The sequence below is a fragment of the Dromiciops gliroides genome, chromosome 2, assembly GCF_019393635.1.
Source record: "Dromiciops gliroides isolate mDroGli1 chromosome 2, mDroGli1.pri, whole genome shotgun sequence".
NCBI lineage: Eukaryota > Metazoa > Chordata > Mammalia > Microbiotheria > Microbiotheriidae > Dromiciops > Dromiciops gliroides.
Window position 1 is genome coordinate 8,747,642 of NC_057862.1, and position 25,458 is coordinate 8,773,099.

Consider the following 25,458-nt stretch of genomic DNA (forward strand, 5'->3'; position numbering starts at 1 on the left):
CTTCATTTGGAGTTTGGGCCAAGGAAACAAATGACCCATAAAGAGATCTTTAATAACCTTGCTCCCATTATTGAGCACAAAGATAATGATTAGCACTTTTAATGAGAGTCAGACAGGAAGAGCTCATAGAAATGGGGGGTGCCCTCCATTCATCTTTTCATAGGCAAAGCATTTTTAATAGAGAAATCACCTTATTTTTCAGCCACCTCAGAACTTAATTTAGCTTGGGCTCATGTACTCCCCACCCCCACTTACCTACCCAGGTACATCCTGAAGGAAAAGCAATAAATAACTCTTCTGAGATGATACATGCACCCACACATTGTTCTTCATTTGTGTGTGCAACTACATCAGGTACAGCCATTAGGCACATCCTATACGCTTGAGCCAGGCACCAGGAACAGAAGGATGAAACCCCAAGAAGCAGATCCTAACCTCAAGGAGCTTAGGTTCTGAGAGCAGGTTCAAGATATAAACAGATAACTCAGGGGAGATGATTTGAGGAGGAAAGAGAGATTGGGGGATCAGAACAGGTTTGGCAGAAATGGAACCTCCGCTGAGTGTTGAAGAGAGCTAGGCAAGAATGTTGACTGACTCTATTCTAAGCAAGGGGAAGAGCTTGTGCCAAGCTATGGAGGGAGGAGACAGAACACTGTGTCCAGGGACAGTCTGGCTTCGGGACTTACCTAGTAGGTAAGTGAGGGTGGGTAGTAGACGAGTCCAAGCTAATGTGAAAGTGGGTAATGGGAAATCAGTCTGGATAAACTGGTCTGGGGTAAATCCAATTGTATTTTATGCTACAGTAATACTGAGCTGCTAGAGATACCTAAGCCATGGAACATTCATCCGATCCATATTTGCCCAGCCTTTATCACATGGGCCTGGGATCTGGGCTCCAGGGATCCAAAGAGAATAGTGAAACAAGTCCTGTTCTCACAATGTTTACATTCTGAGGGATGGGAACAGTAAGTTTGCAGCTAAGTCCAAACAAAGAAAATATAAATACATGGGGGGAGGAGGGAGGGATCCCTCACAACTACAGGGTGAGGGGAGATCTGGGGTAAGTGATGGGATGTAAGCTGAGCCTTCAAGGAAGCAGAGGGATGGACAAAGTGGAAGGGAGCAGAGCCTGTATTCCAAGCGTGAGGTACAGCCTGGGCACAGGCATGGTGGAGAAACGGGAACACAGGATCATGGAATTTCCGTAAAGGAAGGGACTTCTGGGCCCATCTCTGCCAAAGCACACCTGTGAAGGAGACTGTTGCTATGGGAAACAGCAGGAGAGGATTCAATTGAGCAGTTGAAGCCCATCATGTTCTGGTTTTAATCTTTGTCTCCAGTTGCTTCTCCCAACCCCCCTCAATACACTCTCTGTTTCAGGCAAACTGGCGTGTTGTTGCTCCCCACATGTGACCTTCCAACCCTCTCACCCCCATGTCATTGGAGCATTGTCCCCCTCACCTGCAATGGTCTCTTTACCTCCAACTTTTGGAATGCCTAGCACCTCAGTTCGATGCCTGGCACACAGTAGGTATTTAATAAGTGCCTGTTAAGTAGATCACTAGTTAATGGTTCAGCTCACACACAAGAAGTCTTGTCCAATCCCTCTACAACTAAGTGTTCCATCCACCTTCACTCCTGGAAATGACTTTGTATTTACCTTATATTTTACATGTACTCAATCGCATATCTGATGTCTACCTACCCAATCCAACCCAGCAGAAGGTGAGCAACTTGAGGGCTGGGATGGCTTTGTCCTTGTCTTTGTAGTCTCAGGGCCTCAAAAACAGGAGGTGCTTTCTAAGTTCTTGCTGTATTTAATTAAGTGGAAAAGTGGAAAAAACGTCCAGAGAGGTGGCTAAAGGCCAAACTAGGATGAGCTTTCAATGTCAAAGAGAGGACTGTGCATCTTTCACAGTGATAGAGATATCAAGTTGGAATAAACACTGAGCTGTGCATATCCTTGAAACCACAGACATAATGCCCAGGCATGGACCCCCAAGAGGCCAAAGAAAGAGGCAAAGAAAGATCCATAAACACAAAAATATTTTAACGGCACTTTTTGTAGCAACAATTATCTATAAGTAATATGGGTACCAACAATAAAATATTTAAAGTCTGCCCTTGACAGGCAAGTAATAAAGGGAAGGAAAAAAATAAATGGCATAGATGAGAAAATAATCTGTAGGCAGTTAAACACTGGGTCCATAAAATAGGGCTTGGAACTATCTCTGGCCAAGATAATTAGCAATGAAGATAATTCAGCTACTAATAGCAGCGAATGGTCTCTTCCTCATTATTGCCTCACACATATGGGAGAAGGTAATATGCAATCGTGGTTAAAATGCTGAGCTTGCACTCAGGAAACGCTAGGTCCAAACCCTGTCTCCAAAGGCCCCTGGCTGTGTGACTCTGGCCACGTCACCAAGCCTCATGGGAACCCAGAGAATTTCCCAAGAGTATAAGCCTTTCCTCCTCAATCAAGCAGATTCTAATCAGTATTAGTAAAAGGAACTTTTATACCAAGGTTTTCACTAGACTTCTCCCATTTTTAGTTAACAGACTTAGGGAGAAGGAAAAGAAAAAAAACTACCTGGCTTAGAAAAATATTCCATATTACTTCCCCATGAAATACAACCAACAGAACAACATAAACATAAAATGACTTATTAGAGGTGCATGGAATTCTATAGTCATTAGAATACTTTAAAAATATTTAGGAAAAATGAATGCCTACCATGAAACTGTGCCCAACATGGTTGCCAGTAAAAAAATTCCCTCCCAGCTTAAATCTTGAATACAAAGTGCAGTACCAGGATGAAAAGCCAAGGGCAAGGTGGGATCCTCAGGGCTGGTGTCCTTCCTTCCTGCTCCTTCCCACTCCCTCCTCTTCCCATCATCCCGCACCTTCCCACCAGCCCCCACGGGCCTGGGTTGTCAGATTCTACACTGCTGCATCCAGGATAACCTCCTGTGAGCACAAGCTGACCTCCATCAGGCCTCAGAAACCAAACAAGGCTCCAGGATTAGCATAGGAACCCCGGCTCAGCCTGGAACCAGGATACCTCTGGGAGATCCTGTGAAATTGCCTTTCCCCTGACACTTTTAAGCATCAGCCTAGCAGTCCCGCAGCCTGGGACAGCTCATTTCACTTTTCACTCTACCTCAGTTTCCACATCACTGCCAGAAATACAGCATGCACTTGATAAATGCTCTGCCTCTCTGTCTCAGTCTTTAAAGCAGTGCTGGTGTCAGAGGGCTTTTATGAAGTACAAAGAAAATAACAATATGTGGAAAGCGTTTCATCAACCTTCAATGCTTATATAAATGTTAGCTATCATCATCGTTGTTATTAAGCTCCACCACCCCACCCCCACCATGAGAAGGTGAGCTATGACAGCAGGGGCTAATTTTTGTTTGTTTGGTCTTTACTGCCCCAGTGCCCAGTGACAGAGTCTGGTACACAATAAGAGCTTAATAAATACTTGCATGATCTCCTTGGAGTGGACTCGCCCCCACCCTCCACTGACAGCAGAGAATGAATCATTCCTTCTCGTTCTGGTCCATTATTTGCCAGAGAAAATCCAGTGAATCCCAAGGAGACCTCCCTCTAGGCCAGAGATTCTTACTTAATCAAGAGAGAGAGAGAGAGAGAGAGAGAGAGAGAGAGAGAGAGAGAGAGAGAGAGAGAATAAGAGAAAGAGAGAGGGGAGAGAGAGAGAGAGGAGAGAGAGGAGAGGAGAGAGAGAGAGAGAGAAAGAGAAGAGAGAGAATGAGAGAAAGAGAGAGAGAGAATAAGAGAAAAAGAGAGGAGAGAGAGAGAGGAGAGAGAGAGAGGAGAGAGAGAGAGAGAAGAGAGAGAGAGAGAGAGGAGAGAGAGAGAGAGAAGAGAGAGAAAGAGAAGAGAGAGAGAATGAGAGAAAGAGAGAGGAGAGAGAAAGAGAGAGAGAATGAGAGAAAGAGAGAGGAGAGAATGAGAGAAAGAGAGAGGAGAGAGAGAGAGAGAGGAGAGAATGAGAGAAAGAGAGAGGAGAGAGAGAGAGAGAGGAGAGGAGAGGAGAATGTGTGTGTATTCTGGATGGATCCCTTTGGAAGTCTAGAAGGGCCTATAGACACCTTCTCAGGATAATGTTTTTAAAGGCACCAAATAAAACACAATCACAAAGGAAGCTAATTATATTGAAATACAGTGATCGACATTAAAAACACCAGTTTGTGGACAGAGGTTCAGAGCACCACTTCTAGGCCTTGTAACCTATGGGTACTGGGACAGCCTGATGCTCTCCATCTGTTTTTCATCACTCCCACAATGATTCCAAATTTCCATAAGACTATGAATCTGCCATGTTGTCTCATGAGCACCAAGCTCCCCCAACACTAATAACCATAGGGTGGGTTGTCCATAAATAACAGTGAGGAACTGAGTTAAGTAAAAGGGGGGGGCCCAATCCTCCCCAAAGACCAATTCAGTTTTATCTAATATTATTTTTATAGACATATAAGCGGCAAACAATGATGTAGAGTAGGAGCCCTGAAAAGGCAATCATCCTTATTTGATAGAGATAAAGGCTTTTCAAAGAAATGGAAGAGAAGGAAGGAGGGAAAAGAAGCAGAGATTAAAAAAGAACTAACACGGCCTTGGGGAAGAGCTCACAAAATGCACCTCCCTCTTCTCACTGGACGTGTAGGGGAGTGAGGGTAACAAATGTTAGGTAATGCTAAAAATGATAGCTAGCATTGATAGAGCACCTACTATGTGCCAGATGCAGAGCTAAGAACTCTACAGATATTATTTCACTTGATCTTCACAACAACCCTGTGAGGTGGGTGCCATTTTTATCTTCTTTTGACAGATGAGGAAACTGAGGTAAATAGAGGTTGATTGACTTGCCCAAAGTCACATCATACGCAGCTGATGTGTCAGGTGGCTTGGGGGAGACTGCCGTTTGTATTTTGTATTTTTACTTTTTTTTTTTTAACAAGGCAAGGTTCACTGAGTGGGAGGAGACAGTTCCATTCAGAAGTGAACTGATTTAAAAAACCACAGGCATCAATAAAACAAAACCAAAAGAAGGGAAAAGGAAAGAGAAGCCACCTACACAGTTAGCACAAAGGAGAATGTTCTGCAGGAGGTATCAGGGTAGCCATTTAATGCAAGAAACACAAAGCTGGAGGAGAAGGAAAGGTTAAGTGAGTCAATCCTCAGAACGCCACAGGACTTCCCCCTTAACATTCCTGAATTTACATTCTGTGCCATTATGGTAAGGACAGTACTTGGGTCCACACTGGCTGAGCTTCCTTAATTAGTACACTAACATCAAGAGTTATGAACTCAACATTCAATCACCAAACCCAAGGCCAATGGATGGGCCGAGCAACGTGCATAGACCCAGCCTCAAACATTGGGGGGGGGGGGAGGGGAGGGGGGGGCCGAGGGGCGGGGGGCAGCGTCCTAAGGACAGATCCCTTCATACCAAAAACAGATTCTCACTCGGCTCCATCATCATAACAAGCTTTTACGCTGAAAACATACAAAACCTGTCTCAAGATCTTGAATGAAGGAGAAAAAAGCATATCATGGTTGGGGAAAGAAGCATCCACAGTGGCCCACGTGGTCTGTGAAAAGACCATGATGGCAGCAACAAAAGAGATGAAAGGAGGCCCAGTGAGCTGTAGGAGATGGTAGAGGGCCACTGGGCCAAGGCCTCTGAAGCAGGAACCTAAGTGACCACCAGCAGACCACACAAGCCCACTTTTTCACAGGCTCCATTTCCAAACCCAGATAGAGTGGCCCAGAGGAGGACAAGGCTGCCCCCAGAGGTGCCAGGCACCCCAACACTGGCCTCCCATCCACTATGGCTAATTAGGAGTAGGAATGTGAGCCCTGGCAGCCTGCGGACACCGCCTTTCACACTCCTGTAATTACATGACAAAGCAGCCCCCAGAGGGGCGGGACCATCTCTCCCCTGCCTGCTCACCCATTTCTTCATCTCCATGCAGGAGTCCTGCCCAAAACCAGCCTCTTAACCAAAAGTCTGCATTTATGTGACTTTTTTATGGTTCATCAACATCTTCCTCAGAAAGTGCCATGAGTTATGTGCACTTTCAGACCCAACAGACTCCCCTCCCATACTCATTTTACAGGAACTCAGGTCATCCTCAGCCCAGCTCTCCATCCACCATGCTGACCTGAGAAGTACCACAAAGACCCAGGTTCACGTCCAGCCTCGGACATGTGATGACTTGACTAGCTCTGGGTAAATCATTACTCACCGTGGTGGCCACCCTTCCCTGCCTGTGCAGACTTGCTAACATTATCCCTAACTTAGCCCACTCTACCTCTTCTCCAACTCTCAAAATTCTAGGCCTCTTCCAAGGCCCCGATCAAACGGCCCCCCTCCACAAAGCCTTCCCTGATCTTTCCTGTGTCTCCCTCACTGGAATGAAGGCTCCACGAGGCAGGGACTCTGCTGGACACGCTTTGTATCCCCAGCATGGAGCACAAGAGCAGGCACATAGGAACAACAGAGGCTTCTGTCAACTCTCCAATCTCCTGTCCTTCAGATCAGGAAGATGCGATGGTCTTGGCTCACTTTGATTATGGTAGTTTTTGAACCAGACCCATCCCCCCCACTAGACTGTGTACTCACTGAAGACACAAAGCCAATCCTTATCTACTTGTAGAACGAGAGCTGAGCTTTGTACCAAGCCTGAGAACAACCAACTCGGGAGGCAAAAAGCCAAGAGGGAAGAACAATGGAAACCCCAGCTCTGATCTCTAAGAGCTTTGTGACAAGTCAAAAAGCCTGGGTTTCCTCTGCTGTAAACCATGGGAAATGAGACCTGCATTACCTTTCACTAGACCACTATGAGGGAAATGGCAGAGAGGAGTCATCAGCTCCCAAGAAAAACTTATTGGAGAAAGGGTGTGTCTTTAAAAAATATCCAGAGTCCATCCTTTTGTAGTAGCAAAGGGCTGGAAACAAAGTGGGCGGCCACCCATTGGAGAAAGACTAAACAAAGTGTGGCATGTGAATACAGTGGGACACCAGGGAATAAGAAACGACCGCAGAAAGGCTTTCAGTAGAAATCTGGGAGGACTCATTTCAATGGATACAGAAGGAAGTTCAGTACAGAAAGAATCAGGACAAGAATTTACCCAGTCCCAGCAACACTGGGAGAACAGGCATCTCTGAAAGACACATTCACTGCAGGACAAACCACAATTTCGGAGGAACAAGGAAAAAGGTAGCCCCCCTCTCTGCAGATGGAGGAATGGATTCGAGAGTCAGAATTCTACAGACATTTTCAGATATAGTCAAAGGAGGATTTTGTTGGTTTGCCCAAACAGACTCCATACAGTAATAACCTAGGGTGAGAGGACTCTTCAAGAGCAGCTCCTCCTACATCTGAGTACAAGGGCAGAAGTAGGAATAAGTGGAGGCGGCAATAGGGTCCCCACCTTCTCACAAAAAAAAAAAAAGAAGAAAAGTAAGCCCAGGAGCAAGCCCAGACTAGTGGGGGTTACATGCTGAATTTATCACCTGCTGAAAAAGACCAAATTTACCAAGTAGCTTCATGGTCTCATGGAGTGGTGGTGTCCAACCAATGCAATATTCATTCTGCTTAGCATTTAAATTCTGAATAAAAATTATTTTTTAAATGTTGAATTGTTTGGCCCCAGCAGAAAATTTAGTACTGATTTAAGGGGGAAGGGGGAAAAACCAGCCTAAAGGAACTGTTATCCCATGAGATCTCTGATCCAGAGCCACTGAGAGAGGGAGAGGAGGAGTGTCAAGCAGACACCTACAACCCCAGTAAGCTTTCTGCTCCACTCCGGGATGCTCAGAGGGTACACATCCCATAACTCCCCTCATTAATGACCTCTAATGTAACAGGGCCCAAGCAAGGCTGGCATTCAAGCATGAATCTTAGATACATTCATTTTATTCCATTTTTTCTCGAAAATTAATGCATGACATTTCCAAAAGAGGCATCAACTTGAAACATTGATGCTTTGAGGGGCTGAGGGAAGGGGAGGGGGGGGAGTTTTTGTAATAATAATTCAACTACTTAGAAATTTTAATTTCTTGCCAAAAAAAAATTCTTGCCAACAATTTCAATTCTCACTTTCTCAAGCTCTGTCAGTTATGTGTGTGCAACAATAAAAACATGCAGGGGCAAGGATACAATTGCAAAAATTTTAATGTTCTAACCTTCTCTCCCCTTTGTAACATGCCTCTGAAATTGGCTCTCTCCACATCAGAGATTCTCTGCCAGTCACCTTTTTGTGTAAGCCCATAATCTATATAAGTGGCCATAGGGTGGTCTTGTCACAGGACTGAGAGCATTCGGGAGCCACAGCAGACCACCAAGAACACAGGTGTGGGTCCTCCATCAGCAGCTGTGGGTATCATAACCCAGAAGAGGGGCAGGACAAGAGGCCCATGAAGAGAGGCTTCTGGGGCCACCACAGACACAATGCTTCCCTGGCCGTTCCCTTTCCTTTCTTTCATTTTTCAAGTATTTTATTATTTTCCAGTTACATATAAGGATAGTTTTCAACATTTGTTTTCACAGGATTTTTAGTTCCATATTTTTTTTTCCCACCCTCCCTTCCTTCCCTCCTCCCCAAGATGGAAAGCAGTCTGATATAGGTTGTCTATGTACAATGACATTAAACATATTTCTACATTAGTCATCTTGTGAAAGAAGAATCAGAGAACAAAGGAAAAACCTCAAAAAAGCAGGAAAAAAAACAGCCCAAAAGTAGAAACAGTATGGTTCAATCTGCATTCATAATTCAAAGTTCTTTGTCTGGATATTGAGAAAATTTTCTATCACGAGTTCTTTGAAATTGTTTTGGAACACTGTACTACTGAGAAGAGCCAAGTCTATCACCATTGTTCAACACACAACATGGCTGTTACTGTGTACAATGTTCTCCTGGTTCTGTTCCTCTCAGTCAGCATCAGTTCATGTAAGTCCTTCCAGGTTTCTCTGAACTACTCCTGCTCATCATTTTCTTACAGCACAATAGTATTCCATTGTATTCATATACCACAGCTTGTTCAGCCATTCCCCCTTTTGATGGGCATTCCCTCAATTTCTAATTCTTTTGCCACCACAAAGAGCTGCTATATATATTTTGTACATTTGAGTCCTTCTCCCTTTTCAATGGTCTCTTTGGGATACAGACCTAGCCAGTGGTACCACTGGGTCAAAGGGTATGAAAAGTCCCATAGCCCTGTGGGCATAGCTCCAAATTGCTCTCCAGAATGGTTGGATCAGTTCACCAGCTCTACCAACAATGCATTAGTGTTCCCATTTTTCCACAGCTTCTCCAACATTTATTATTTTTCTTTCATGTCATATGGCCAATCTGATAGGTGTGAGGTGGTACCTCAGAGTTATTTTAATTTGCATTTCTCTAATCAATGGGTGATTTAGAGCATTTTTTCATATGTCAACAGATAGCTTTGATTTCTTCATCAGAAAACTGCCTGTTCATATCCTTTGACCAATCTCAATTGGCAAATGACTTGGATTCTTATAAATTTGATGTAGTTCCTGGTATATTTTAGAAATGAAGACTTTATCAGAAATGCTAGCTATAAAAATTGTTTCCCAGTTTTCTGCCTCCCTTCTAATTTTGGATGCATTGCTTCTGTTTATACAAAAACTTTTAATTGAATGTAAGCAAAAGTCTTCCATCTTGCATTTCATAATATTCTTTATCTCTTATTTGGACATAAATTGTTTCCTCTCCATAGATATAGTCCTTTCTATCCCCATTCAATTTTCTACAGACATTTATCATATCTAACTTTTCTAACATCTAATTCATCTCTTTGATTCTTTCTTATCTATTTGGTGGGCTAGATTTATCTAATTCTGAGAGGGGAAGGTTCAGATCCCCCATTTGTATAGTTTTGCTGTCTATTTTTCTCTTGTAACTCATTTAAATTCTCCCTAGAATTTGGATGCTAAACCACTTGGTGCATACAGATTAGTATTTATATTACTTCATCATCTATCATACCTTTTTAGCAAGATGTAGTTTCCATCCTTTCTCTTCTCTCTCTCTCTCTCTCTCTCTCTCTCTCCTCTCTCTTCTCTCTCTCTCTCTCGGCAATGAGGGTTAGAGTGACTTGCCCAGGGTCACACAGCTAGTAAGTGTTAAGTGTCTGAGGCCAGATTTGAACTCAGGTCCTCCTGAATCCAGGACCGGGTACTATATCCACTGTGCCACCTAGATGCCCCTATCTCTTTTAATTAGATCTATTTTGCTTTTGTTTTGTCTGAGATAAGAATTGCTACCCCCTGCTTTTTTGATGTCAGCTGACGCATAATATATTCTGCTCCAACCTTTATCTTTACTCTGTGTGTATCTCTCTGCTTCAATGCGTTTCTTATAAACAACTATTGTAGGATTCTGATTTTTAATCCATTCTTCGATTTGCTTCTGTTTTTATGGGAGAATTTATCCCATTCATATTCACAGTTAAGATTATTAACTGTTTATTTTCCCTCCATCCTCTTTTCCCCTTTGTACTCTTTTATCCCTTCTTTCACCCTATTCCTCTTGACCAATGTTTTGCTTCTGACCACTGCCTCCCTCAGTCCTGCCTCCTTTTATCAGCTGGCCCTTCTTTTTCTTGCCCTCCCCCCCCTGCTTCTGCCCTCCCTTCTACCAATACCATTCTTTCCCCTTCCCCTTTGTTTCCTTAAAAAGTAAGCTAAGGGGGCAGCTAGGTGGCTCAGTGGATAAAGCACCAGCCCTGGATCAGGAGGACCTGAGTTCAAATCCGGCCTCAGACACTTGACACTAGGTGTGTGACCTGGGCAAGTCACTTAACCCCAATTGCCTCATCAAAAAATAATGAAATTAAAAAGTAAGCTAAGTTCCCTTTATACAAATGGGAGTGTATTTTTATTCCCTCCCTGAACCAAATCTGATGAGAGTAAGGTCGCAACAGTGCTCACCTCTACCTTCTTTCCCTCTATTGTAATGGGTTCTTTTTATGCCTCTTCATATGATGCATTAACCCCATTCCACCTCCCCTTCCCTCTCCTCCCCCTAGTCTTCCCTTTGATTCTGCCCCTTAAGTTTCTTATATCATCACATCAAAGTCAATTTAATAACAATTACCATTTACAGAGATATAGATCCCAAGAGTTAAAAGTATTATCCTCCCTCATATGGACTCAAGCAGTGTTTAACATCACTGAGCAACCTTTCCTCTACCCCCTGTTTACCCTCTTTATATTCCCTCTTGAGTCTATGTATTTCGGAGATCAAATTTTTCTGTTCGGTTCTGGTCTTTTTTCTCAGGAAGCCTTGGAAGTCCCCTTTTTCATTGAATGTCCATCTTTTCCTCTAAAAGAGAATAATCAGTTTTGCTGGGTAGTTGGATTATGGGTTGTAATACAAGCTCCTTTGCCTTCTTAAATATCATATTCCAAGCTGTGAAATCCTTTAATGTTGAAAGTGCCAGGTCCTGGTGCATCCTAACTGTGGCTCCATGATATTTAAATGGTTTCTTTCTGGCTGCTTGGGATTATTTTTCTCCTTCACCTGATAATTCTGGAGTTTGGCTACTATATTCCCTTGAAGTTTTCCTTTTGGGGGGCTCTTTCAGGAAGTGATCGGTAGATTCTTTCAGTGATGATTTTATCCTCTGATTCTACAATTTCAGGGCAGTTCTCCTTGATAATTTCCTGGAATATGGTGTCTAGACTCTTTTCCTTTCTTTTTTTTTTTTTTTTTTGTGAGGCAATTGGGGTTAAGTGACTTGCCCAGGGTCACACAGCTAGTAAGTGCTAAGTGTCTGAGGCCGGATTTGAAGTCAGGTCCTCCTGACTCCAGGGCTGGTGCTCTATCCACTGCGCCACCTAGCTGCCCCTAGACTCTTTTCTTGATCATGGCTTTCAGGTAGTCCAATAATTCTCAGATTATCTCTCCCGGATCTATTTTCCAGGTCAGTTGTTTTTCCAATGAGGTATTTCACATTTTCTTTTATTTTTCAGTCTTTTGATCCTGCTCAACAGATTCTTGGTGTCTCATGGAGTTTATTAGCTTGCATCTGCCCCAATTTTAATTTTAAAGGCATTATTTTCCTCAGTAAGCTTTTGCACCTCCTTTTTCCATTTGGCCAATTTTTTCTCCCATTTGGCCACTTTTTTCTCTCACTTGGCCAATTGTATTTTTTAAGGAATTGTTTTCCTCCGTCATTTTTTGTGCTTCTTTTTTCAGTGTAACTCTCATTTCTCTCATTTCTATTTCCATTTTTTCTTATACCTCTCTTATTTGGTTTTTAAAAGTCTTTTTGAGCTCTTCAAAGAAGGCTTTTTGGTCTTGAGACAAAGATCATGTTCCCCTTGAGTCTTCACTTGTAGGCATTTTGAGAAACTCATCTGAGTTTGAGTTTTGGTCTTCCCTTTCACCATAGAAACTGTCAAAGGTAAGGGTCCTTTTTGTTTCTTGCTCATGTTGTAGCCTATTTTAAACTTATAAAGTTAAAGTCTGCTCCTGGGGCACAGGGGTCACTGTTGCAACCTTCTTACTGCTCTCAGCTGCCCCACTCTTAGCTGTGTCAAGTTGCAGCAGTATCAAGCTGCCCACTGAGCCAACCTGTGCTCAGCTGAGCTGCCAGCTGAGCCAAGCAGTGCTGAGCCACCCTCCCCTTTCACCCAGGTGAGACAGACCTTTCCTGAAGTCTTTCTAAATTATCTCAAGTAGGAGGATTATGTCTCTTCTTTTTTGTACGTTCTGTAGTTCCAGAATCTGTTTAGAGGCTTTATTTAATGTTGTTTTTTGAGGAAAACGTGGGAAAGCTCAGGCAACTTCCTGGCTTCTCTCCGCCATCTTGGCTCTGTCCCCCAACCCCACAGCTCTCCTGGACTTTTCAATAGCCCTTTTCAGTAAGCCTTTGATCACCCAGAATATTCGACTAGAAACGTCATCAAAGCTGCTCCCCTTTCTGGATCTAATTTCCTCATTTGTAAAATGATGGAGTAGGGATGAGTCATGCTAAGGTCCTGCACAGTTCAAAGATTTGACACTCTATGTTCTGAAATCCTTCCCTGACCAGACATTCTTGTTCTAAGATCCTCCCCTGCCCTAATATAATTTCTAAATTTCCTTCCTACTCTAAACATTCCATGTCCCAGGGTCCTTTCCAACTCCGAGATTCTCTGTCCTAAGGTCTTCTATAAGTGGAACATTCTAAGTTCTAAAGTGCCTCCCACCTCCAACTTTCAGTATTCCATGATCAAATGAGTTAACATGTCAAGTGCTTCACAAACCAGAAAGCATTGTGGAACTGTGAGCTAGGTTCTTGCCATCCCTGACAGCTGACATTCTGAGGTACCTCCCAGCTCAGACCTTCCACACCCCAAGATCCCAGCTTTGCCATTTTAGCTCACTAAGGTCCCATCCAATTCTGAAGTTCTAAGGTCTTCCAAGTTCTAAGGTCACTCCAAGTTCTATCTTCCAGTATCCTTCCCTGCCCTGATGTTCTAAGTTCTAAGGATTGTTAAGGGCTAAAATTCTAGCTAGTCTGTCTAAAATATCTAATGAGTGGTCGCCAATAATTATAAGCTTTAGCAAGAGTTAGGCTTTTTAAGCATTTATTAAGGAGAATAAGAATTTGGTAGAGAGAGAAAGGCCTAGATTCATCTATCTATTAAAGGGAAAGCATCTTTCTAGCTCCCTTCTTTACTGGAATCCACAGGAAAGAGCCCCAGTCAGAGTGCCAGGCTCCCCCTTCTTCCTCCCACAAGCAAACGTCACTTCCTGACGCCAAAAAGACGCATGGTCTTGCCCTCAAAGACTTTTGCCTCATGGGCGGAGCTCTTCTACAGTAAGTCTCCAGCAGGTGGCATCATTCCAATCATTACAAGATCTGATTGTGCCTTCTGTGGGCCCTTCTGTCTTTGACAATATGGTAAGAAGACAGCTGTGCACCATTGTCCCATGACAAGCTAGTCAATCAAGAGAAGAACAGATGCTTCTAATTTAATAACCCAGAGTCAGATGATTCCTCAAGGGTAGTATCTACACTGAAGTGGGTGTTCATCCTCTTCATCCCTGTCTACTCTCCTGACAACAAAAACTGCCCAGTTTCTCTCTCCCTCCCCTCCCTCTCTCTCTCTGTCTCTCTCTGTCTCTCCCTCTCTCTCTCTCTCACACACACACAACACACACACACACACACACACCTCCCTCCTCTCTCTCTCTCCCTCCCTCATCTCTCTCTGTCCTCTCCCTGTCTCTCTCTCTCTCCCTCTCTCTCTATCTCTGTCTCTCTCTGTCTCTCCCCCCCCTCTCACACACACACACAACACAACACACAACACACTCCCTCCCTCTTCTCTCTCTCTCTCTCTCTCTCTCTCTCTCTCTCTCTCTCCCTCGCTCTCTATCTCTGTCTCTCTCTGTCTCTCCCCCCCCCTCTCTCTCTCTCTCACACACACACACACACACACACACACACACACACACACACATCCCTCTCTCTCTCTCTCTCTCTCTCTCTCTCTCTCCTCTCCTTTATGGAGTTTAAATGGAGCCCCAAGCTCAGAGAAAGCCTCTTCCTGATTTCCTGATCAAGATTCCTGCCCCACAGTCCCAGGCACGAGTTCTCCAGCCTCGCTGATGTTTCTCCTTAGATAGCTTGCTGCTTTGGAGCTCAATGGGACAAAAAGCCAGGCCTCCTTCTTTGCCCAGCCCCCATCAGTTATCCAGCTCCACTGAAGACACCCGTTGTTACTCCAAGGACACAGAGATTGGTAGGATGGCGTCCCCCTCACTCCTTTTCCTTTGTTGCTGACCGTCCTTGCCCAAGGGCCCAGGAGCTTCTTGAGGACAAGGCCTGTGTGTAGCATACCCAGCTTTCACAGAAAATCACTGGCATTTCCCAAGCTGAAGGTAGCTCAGAGATCATCCCTCCCAACCAAACCTTGATAAGAACCTTCATCCAGGAATCCTGAACCAGTAGTCATAGAAGGCCAGCTTTGAGCTCAACAGGGAAGGAGAGCTCACTTGCTCTGGACAGAGGCGATGCTGCTTTTTGGAGTGGGCCAAGGGGTAGAAGAGGTTTCCTTACAGAAACCATTCTGCCATCTCCTCCCACTGCCCCCAGGTTTGCCCACTGAAGCCAGGCAGATTCCGTGCAATCACCCTTCCCTTATCACAACCGATCAACTTCATCTTTTCTGTCCAAGCTCACCATGCCCATTTCTTCAACCAATATGGCCTGACCACTGGTCACTCTCTGGTCTGCACCCCCCTAGAAGGTGTGCGCACCTTTCTGAGGGTAGGCTAGTGTAACAGTATGACTCAGTGAGAGACCACTCCCTCACAGGGCAGATTAGCAACTCCTTCCTCAAGAGGGAGTGATGAGCTGGAAATTCTCATGGAGCAACTTTGTTTTGACCAATCCTGTGAAAGAGAAGTAAAGTTGTTTTATCCTTTACCCCATATCCTCACTCTCTTCTCACACGTCTATCTACTTTGGATGTTCCAGGTCTGGAATCCCCTTGGGGCTAGCACAGTCCTATTTTCTTGGAAAACTCTTCACTGTGGTGACCGCTTCATTGAAAAGCAGCCTCAGTCACACCTGACCTTCACCCAAGGCATCTCTGTGCACCCTCCAGATCACTGGACCCTTAGCCTCTATATGCGTATCTTCCACTGGCCCCCAAGTTCTAGTTCTGGAACAAGAGCCACATCAATCCGGCACCAATACTAGAAATGGCCAGTTCAAATATCCTTGGCCTTCACTCACCAGCATCAACACCTTGGAAACCAAAACACGGTCTCCCCAGTCACCACGTCACCTCAACATGTCACTTTCCCGATTATAACATAAGGAGGCAGGCACCATTTCACTCTGTTATAAATGTGTCTCATTCACTCATTCCTTCCATTCCTATGTGGGCATTTCTGGCTCGTCTTCCATCCAATCATCTGCACCATCACTGCTACACTCTTCCCCAATCTCTGGCCATTGAAGGATGATAATGGCTCTCTGGGGTCTAGCAAGTTATGGGGATGAATCTTCTCTCAACATTCATTATGCTATATATGTTATGAGATTAACCTGGGCAAAGTGCTTGGCCAATCTGAAAGTGTTACATCAACGGGGGTCCTCTACTGTTTGTTACCATAGGGCCAAGACTAGTTATTTACTGGTAATATGCAACTTCAATGGGGGAAACTCCTTCCCCAGTACAGGACTGGTCCTTGCTCAGCAACCTAGAACTTAGAAGTTAACCTGAAAAATAGAGCGTTAGTGACTCTCTGAGGCAGGGATTTATGCCCAGATGTCTTCCTAGATCCAAAGTCAGCTCTCTATGCAATATTGGACACTTTCTCCTCCTATTTTATCACTGTATTTATTTCTGTATTTTATTGCTGTATTTATTTCTATATTACTATACTACCATAGCACATATTCCTACTAATGATAATAATAGTAATATTATTAATATTATACCACATGAGTCAATGGCATTCCTCAAACCAAGGGGCTGCCAGACTTTTGTATATAAAAGTGAACAACCCTCTCCCAGGGTAGAAGAGGTGTGAGCTCTAGGAGGACACATCAGGACAAAGCAGACACCAGAGCCTGCCCTCCCAAAGCTCCTCATCTAGTAGGGAATAAGAACCCAATTCTAATAACCCACAGTAGCCAACATGACATTAATGCAGAAGAACTGTACCGACAGACTGGCATGAGATCTGGAAGGGGGAAAGCCTTTTGCCCACTGGGACCTACTTTTTCCTACTGGACCCCTAAATTAACAGGGGCTAGCACCCATAAGGCCAAAAACGATCAGAAGGTATAGTCCTGCTTTTCATTTTAAATAACCAATGACTTCACCCAAAGCAGTCCTTTAATCTGTAGACTTGTGTGCTGAATAACCAGGCGACTCAAATGCTGAACTAGACATTTACCTAACGCGTGAGCTGGGTGTTGCTGGAGGCGCCTAGGAGCTAAGAACGATTTAGTGGTTATTAGGAATTCAGGATGACAACAATTACAAAAGTGAACTAATATTGTTGTTGTTATGAATAAACTCATACAAAGTCAAAAAATCAATTTGTTTGCAGAAGAGAATTTTAAGGCAGGTCTCCATTCTGATTCCATTCTGCTGAAACAGGCCAAGATTCCAAATCAGAGTAACTTGCCCGTGGGGTGTGCGGGTGAGATATGATGTTTGGGAGCCTCCAAAGAAAGGAATGACAAGAAATCTTTCCAAAAAACTTTGTAGACGTGATTTCCTTTGCTCCTACTAACAATGGGAGGGAGGGAGGGATGAGTATTATTATTATCCCCATTGGGAAGATGATGACAACGACGACAATGATGACTATAATACCAACAACAGCATGTTTACAGCTACTTACTATGTGCCAGGCACTGTGCTAAGTGCTTTTACTATTATTTCACAACCACCCTGGGTTAACCCCACTTTACAGATGAGATAACTGAGGCAAACAGATTGTGTGATCTACCCAAAGTCACACAACTCATAAGTGTCTGAGGCTCGATTTGAACACAGGTCTTCCTGACTCTAGGTGCAAGGCTCTATCCACTGGGCCGCCTAGCTGCTCCAAAAACAGAGGCTCAGTAAAACCAAGCGATGTGCGCAGAGTCACGCAGAGACAAAAGCTTGGCTCAAAGGCATCTAGACTTCAACACCTGGGGTCTTTCTCCTGCAGGACATCAAGGGCAGGAGTAGTAACTGGTCAAGGATCAGTGGTACATGCAGTCAAGGTGGAAAGACCAGCTGCCTTGGCAGCTGTATAATGGTACTACTAAAAAAGATGATATTCCACAAAGGGTCTGGACATCTTGGGCCATGAACAAGGATCAAGGGAGGGTCGGCCGTGCCAGGCACCAGGTACAAACAAGAACAAAAAAAACACCATAGCAGCTGAATCCCTAGTGACCGCATCCTTCAGGAGAGGAGGATGGGAAAAGAGAAACAAAACCATCCCCAAAGCCAGGGGACTGAAAGGGGCCAGGCCAGTCACTTGGTTTTCCCTAAACAAAAAGGCAAAAACCAGGTGATTAAAGGCATGACTGGAGGAGAAAGGGGGAAAGAGACAAAGGAGAGAGGAGCAAGAGGAGTAAAAAAGGGAAGAGGGGGAGGAGGAAGAAGGGAGGAAAAGAGGAGAAACCATCCTATCTTCCTGAGCAACTGAGTGTAGCAGCAGGTTAGGGATTTGTCCAAGGACCCGTGTAGCTGAACTCATCAGATAAAGTCAGAGGGAAGTGACAACAAGAGCAAGAAACATGACATGAGAGGGCACGTTTCCATGGTACTGCCGGTTGGCCAGGGGGTCTCCTCAGAGGACCCACTCCTAATGTGGGCACACAAGCGTTCCCAGCCCTGCATGGGCACAAAGAGGGAAAGTGACTCGCTCAGTCTCACACAGACTGGAAGCATCAAAGGTGGGAAATGAAACCAAGTCTCCTGGGTCCAATCCCAGAGCTCTTTCCACGGGCATGACAGTGGTCCCAGTATCAGCACAGGAAGCAAGCCTTTTTAAATAGGTCCACTGGAATGTTAGCCTGATCACTTCCACCCATGGCCAACGGGGGCTCTGCCCACTGTATGGAAGTGTACAATGCAGCCAACAGGGCCACCTAATACACCCTAGCCCACACTAGCATGCTGGAGAACCCCCTAACCACAGGACACCCACCAGCACACCAAAACCCCACAATAATGGTGGCAGAAATCTTGCCTGTGATAGATTTTAGAGACTCTCTCCTGAGCCTTTGTAAAAGGAAGCTCAGTCTAGAATGCCACCTTCAGCTCAATCTCACAGGGCTGAGACTAAGAAGCAGGAAATAGTGGGATCTGGCTAATTCTGGCCCAACAAGAAAACTCCTGGGAGATGCCACCTGAATCAGGAAGCGATGGCACAAGTGAAGTAAATCCAGGCAGCCAGAGAGAGAAGACAATGCCATCTCTCCTCCTCTGGGTCTTTGCTTTTCCTCTTCATGAGTGTGGCTTAACTTTAATTATTTATAGCTAATGTAGGGTGGTCTATTTTGTAAAAGTAATGAAATCTCTGTAATGAGACCTCCCTGGAGATCCACTATTAAATCTCCCCTAACGAGCCGATGAGATGGCTGGTAGCTATTTCTGAGAATCAAGGAGCATGCAGATTAATACAAATGGACAAGCGGTCATGGTACACTGGAAAGCATGGAGAAGCTGAGGAGGCCTGAGTTCGAATACGGGCACAGACATTTCCAGCTCCATGCTTCTGTACCCTAATCATTCAATCAGTCAGTCAACAAGCCTTGATTAAGCACCTACTGTATGCTAGGTACAGTTGCAGGTGGAAAGGGATGCAAAGGAAAAATGTAGCTCTCCCCCCTCCCCAGGAGCTCACACTTTATCAGCAAAGACAGCGCAGCCAATCGTAGATAAGTGTGGTCAGAACAAATACAATGTGACCCAAGGCAGTTGGGGGACTTAATAAATGCTTGGTCACTGAATTAGCTGCACCAAGTCCCTCCTAACTATGTGACCCGAAGCCTGGCCCCCCTCTCAGAGAGTTGGGAGAAGAAGGAGCTTGGAATAAGTTCAAACTCAACACAAGGTCAGCCCCGTCTGTGAGGCCACAGAGGCCCCAGCACTGGGCCAGGGGCTGTGGTTCCAAAACAGAAAAAGCGAACGCGCCCATGCCTTCTCTGGGGGGCACATGAGCCACACATAAAGAAAAGCGAGTCGTCGTGAGGACTCCTGAGTGTTGGAGAACTTCTCAGGCTGCAAAGCCTCGGGACAGGAAGGATTTTCACAGTGGTCAGCACTGCTTTTTCTAAAGAGCGGCCGGCAGCCCCTGGACAGGGATTCCAGGCAGGCAGATCTGGCTGCCCAGGACAAGCTGCCCCTCAGGAGGCTGCCCATGGCTGGTGCGATCTGAGAACTACTTCTAGGACACAAGCTCCGAGCCACCTCTCACGGATTTAGCCCATCCTCATTCTGGCCTCCTCTCTGTCTGATTTGCATCAAGAATGAAAATGTACATTGCCATGGAGAAACAGAAGGTGATTTTCCCCGGGTCTCCTTCTACCCTACTGTCATCCTTTCGCCTCTTCTGATCACTAACCACTTCCTTTGTTGATTTTTTTTTTTCTCCTCCAGGAATACCAGGGAACATTTTCAGACTGAAAAATATTCCTCTTAACAAAAAGACAATCCGGAGTTGCAACTAAAATCTGGCATCATCCCTTTAATACTGATGACTGGGTAAGTCAGGCAAGGTATGACAGAGTTAACACGGGTCCTGGGTGCAAGTCTCTGCCTTTGACACATATTAGTGGGGCGTTGGTGGGCAAGTCACATAACCTCTCAGTGTCCCCAAAAAACTTGCAAAGGCTAATTAATGCTATCAAATGGGGCCAAAAACTTTAGGAATGCACTGGAAGTCAAAGGGAGGTTTTCATTTCAGGCCAGTCCATTAGCTTTGCCTCGGTTTCCCCATGTATTCAATGAGAATCACAAAAAGGAGTACAAAAATTTTCTTTTCTTTTTTTTTTTTTTTAAACAAAAATCGCATACCAAAAGTGCAAAACACAGTATCTGTCTCAGAGAAGGCCTCAGTCTATACTCCTCTACCAGGACTTCATAAGGGCCTCAGATAAATTATCAAGAGCATTGCTGATAAGGGCCTGAAGTGCTCTCTACAAACACAAATAGGGATCCCACTCATCCAAACAGAAACGGAATGATGATCTGCCCACCTTTGCCTGATTAAATTAGAAAGGGGGTTTCACCTCAATAAAAAGCACTGAGAAGTGATTAATGTGGAAGCAAACTGGACAAAGGGTGAACCACAGCCATTGTTTCAAAACTCCAGGAAAAGGGCAGTTTTCTCAACAATCATCTGGAAGGAGGACTGCTGCTGGACCGCTCATCCCCTGAAAAAAGCCTCCTAGCATCAGCACGTGCAGAGCCGAGTCCCAAGGACAATGGCTGCTGATTGGTGGCACCGTCCAGCACACCTAGGAACTAGCACCCGCATATCTCTGCCATCATTTGTGATTCACGTCAATTAGCATCTTCTGGCAGGGACTGAATCTCCCTCTGCTTGTAAGAGAGGAAACCTCTGCTGCCTTGTGCAAAGGAGGAGCACCGGCACCAGCCTGTGGAGGCCTCCAGACAATGACTAACGTGACAACTGAATGATTGTTGGCCTTTGGCTCACCATGCTGGGTGAAGAGGTCGCTGTGAACGATTTCAATCAAGCAGTAGAGTTTCTGAATCGTCAGCAAGCCCGTCGGCACGTTGAGGATGAACTCTGTAAACATTTTGCTGCATGGAGAGAAAAAAGAAGGACCCCTATTAGGGATTTTGTTCCAAAAGCCAAAGAAAGGAGTCGCTGGTAAAAAGAAAGGCCGTATCAAGACACTGGGGGAAAACTGATCTTCATACAAAGCGGTATGATCAAGAGGTCTTCATGATGTGGGTCAGACATTACCCTTGACACCTCCTGACTGAGTTTAGGAACCTAAGAGTCAGGAAGTACAGAGATCAAGTCCAGTTTCACCAACTTGGCTGTGAAAAAATGGGAAGCTTCCTTTGCCTCCATTTCCACATCTGGAAAATGAGGGAGCTGGAGTCAGTGGCTAGATGATCCCTTCCAATCTTAAATCTAGGTTCCTATGATCAAAGAACCTGTATTCTTCTTATTTCAGTTTTTTTTTAGACTTCCTTGATCCCCTCAAAATGAAAGGGCCAAGTCTTTTGTAGCCCACAAGTGAGTAAGAGATGTTGGACTGGAGTAAGGAAGCCCTGGGTAACAATTCTGCCTCCACGTATTACCTGTGACACTGGGCAAGGACTTCAGCCTCTTCCTTTTGCCTTCCTGCCCTATGGGATGGACATAACAAGTCCAGAAGCAGACAGATATCCCACAAAGTTGTTGTATGTGAGGCTCACATGAGATGGCGTTTGTCCCCCTTTACAAAGAGACCATTCATGCGAAACCCTCCTTTTTGCAATGTTCTCAGAGATCTCCAATGGCATCTCTCTTCCTGTTCCTGGTAAGCAGTTTCTTGGTTTAGAAAATATCAGAATTTTGCTTCCTTCCACTGAAGGAAAGTGTACCTAAGGGCAGAATCTTCTGTATTTTTTTAGAATACTGCCCCCACCACCAATTGTACACATGATGGAAAACCTCATTGCTAAGATATACAGAAAAGACCAAAATGGCATTTAGTATCCTTCAGGACACCAATAATTCTTTAGGGAGAATATTTTAAAAGGCATCTGGCTCTGACATTTCTAGGCTTTACAACATACAACTTAAGTGAGCATGACTAAATTCTATCATCTCTCTGGACCTCAATTGCTTCATCTGTAAACTGATGGTGTTGGACTAAATAAAAAGGTTCTTTCTGCCTTGAAATTGATGATCCTCTGATAGCACTGCAGACCAGCGTCTAAGGGGGAGGATGCACTATCAGTTGTAGCCTGGTCCGACACCAAGAAATTCATTAACAGGCAGACATTAAATATATCTATCAATAATACGCAACTGTTTCAATAATTGGTAATGTTTTGGGCATATGTACTTTACTTCTACCACCAATGCTGACTGCAGTCACCGGATAGTTTAGTAAAATGGTCTTTAAGAGTTCCTGTGACCAAAAAGAAAGTCATCCTCTTCAAGCTGGACCAATGACCTTGTCTGTCACTTTCAAGCTTGGAAGGAGATACCAGAATTCCTTTCCCTTCCATTGGCAGAGCCATGAAAGATGTGAGATTAGCACTGTATTACAATGAGTCATGGTGAAGGGTGAGAGTAAAATATTAAAGTTCTTTGTATGAGAAATTGTTTGAGTATTCATTGGGAAGGGATATTAAAAAAAAAAGCACGAGTTAAATCTCCAAAATTACTTTTTGGTTCAATAAAAAGTCTTGATGTATATACATGACAATTATAGTATACTTGTTACTGAGAACAATAGCAAATACAAAACAGAAGATTCCCATGATTCTCCCTTACCTGAGCTCTTTGGGGTCAAATACCAATTTCACATCGTTGACAATCGTGGGTAAGTATTTCAGGGCAGCCCCCTGAAAATCAATAACAAAGGACAAGGGTTATCTGACCAAAGCTAGTATGGTGGTATTAGCAACTTAACAATCCCATAAAAAATACTGCTGAAAACTCTAAAACATAGGAAAAGATCAAAGCAGAAGGAATTTCAGAAATATTTTGCTGTTGTTCACTTGTGTCTGACTCTTCATGACCCCATTTGGGCTTTCCTTGGTGAAGATACTGGAGTAGTTGGTCATTTCCTTCTCCAGCTCATTTTACAGATGAAGAACTCAGGCAAACAGGGTGAAATGACTTGCCCAGGGTCACAGAGCTAGTAAGTATCTGAGGCTGGATTTGAACTCATGACAATGAGTCTTTCTGATTTTAAGCCCAGTGGGCTATCCACTGCCCCACCCAGCTGCCCAGAAGATTTGCAGTAGTGAAAGAGTCCAAAGACCACAGAGCTACAATTGCAAGGAACCTTAGAGGAATGAGGTTCAATACCCTCCATTGACAGAGAAGGTAAATGAAGCAAATAGAAGTGAAATGACTTGCCCAGAGTTACACAGCCAGTCACTGTCTAAAGCAATATTTGAACTCAGGTCTTTCTTTGGTTTTTTTGGTTTGTTTTTTGTTTGTTTGTTTTGTTTTGTTTTGTTTTGGGAGGGCAATAAGGGTTAAATGACTTGCCCAGGGTCACACAGCTAGTTAAGTGTCAAGTGTCTGAGGCTGGATTTGAACTCAGGTCCTCCTAAATCCAAGGCCAATGCTTTATCCACTGCGCCACCTAGCTGCCCCCAAAATCAGGTTTTTCTGACTCCAAGTCCAGTAGACTTTTTATTGTGCCACCAAACTGCCTCTAGACATTTTGAATTCCTATGTTTGAGAAATGTTAGAAGTATAATGTCTTATAAAGACAGCAGGATTCTCTCCTAAAAATGGAATGAATGAATAAAGCATTTACTATGTGCAAATCACTATGCTAAGACCACGAAATGTAAAAAGAAAAGTAAGTGAGATGGAACAAATCCCATGGTCCTTAGGGCACACTGGCAAAGAATGTCTTAATGCCTCTTCTTTCAAGTCAATCCTACTAAGAAATTATCCATTTCTGACATGGAACCATTTGACAAGGCCAAGGATGTTGGTGGCCACAACTCCTTCCTCTGGATCTTGGGGGCTCTAGCACCTCCAGGAGCAGCTGCCAGGATGCACATCCACAGAGATTGCTTCCTTAGATGCTGACTGCAGGCTCTGGGCTCATGGCTATTCTAAGGTTCTTGGGTTCAGGATCTCGGGCTGTCTCCATCAGGCTACCATAGAGTTGGTGGGCAGGGTGCTGGTCTGATTTGCCTGGCACCTGCTGGCCCAATCTCTCCCCAAGGATGCCTTGCTGCTGTGACTAGGCTGGCTTCTGTGCCCTGTGTGTGGCAGTGGGTAAGGACGGCTAGCCCAGGGTCTCCACAGGAGTTGCTTCCCTAGATGTTGGCTGTGAGGGCTGAAAGCAGGGCCCACTTGGGTCTGTTGGGTCCTAGCATCCAAGGAAGGTGGGCCAACAGGCTCAGGAACCCTTTCTCCATTGAGAATTCCATTCTCTTCCACTGAGTCACTGCTTTTCCATCATTACAATCTCCTTCAGCAATAATCATTCATGATCCCTTCTGCAGCCCCCTCCCCTCCAATTCAAAAGATGCCAGACTTTTCTAATAACTCAACTTCATGTATATGTATATGCATGTGCATGTCTTTCAAACAGACAACTGGAAAAATAAATCCAAATACCCATAGGAATCCATCATTAAAAAAAAAAGTTTAGGTAATGCAGTGATTTTATGACCCAATGCCAGTGATGGTAAAGGGGTTCTAATGGATTTATGTAACATCACAAGCAAAAATATTATATTTAAATGGAATATTGATCAATTATTTATGTTATAAAGATTTAGGTTCAGTCATTGCATGATGGCTACAAAGAATCTGCTCCCATTCCCACTGAGTTGTTTTGAAACAAACAAGAATATATTTTCCTGACAACTAGTGTGTTCACGTGCATATCCCACCAGGGGGCTGCAGTTTGGGGCTCTATGTTGGGCTAGTTTGTAAGCTTCCAGGGGGGCAAGGAACATGTCGGTGTCATTTCCTATATCCTGCATACAACAAAGCATTCAGCCTGCAGGTGAGTTAATAAATGCTGTTTGAAGATGGCAAGAACAACAAAAAAAGACATCAGCAAATAAACTTGGGACTTTTATAACCACCTTCAGCTCTGCTACCCACAGGCCAAGAGGCTTCTCTTAACTGGGGCACATTGGGCCCCGAAGAGTGCTCAACACCTATTCCCCTAGTTAGCTGTGACGGGGACGTTCTATGGCCAAGCAAGA

At 44.4% G+C, this 25,458-nt stretch overlaps 1 protein-coding gene across 2 annotated transcripts in view; it reads right to left on the reverse strand.

The window, feature by feature from the left end:
• DOCK1 (dedicator of cytokinesis 1) overlaps positions 1–25,458 on the reverse strand; it is a 586,118-nt gene that overhangs the window by 382,270 nt on the left and 178,390 nt on the right. For both annotated transcript variants that reach the window (XM_043984307.1, XM_043984306.1), the window contains exons 24-25: positions 23,042–23,112; positions 21,239–21,345 (exon numbers count right to left, since the gene is read on the reverse strand). In XM_043984307.1, coding sequence (XP_043840242.1) covers positions 21,239–21,345; positions 23,042–23,112 — 178 coding nt within the window. The remainder of the gene's footprint in view (positions 1–21,238; positions 21,346–23,041; positions 23,113–25,458) is intronic.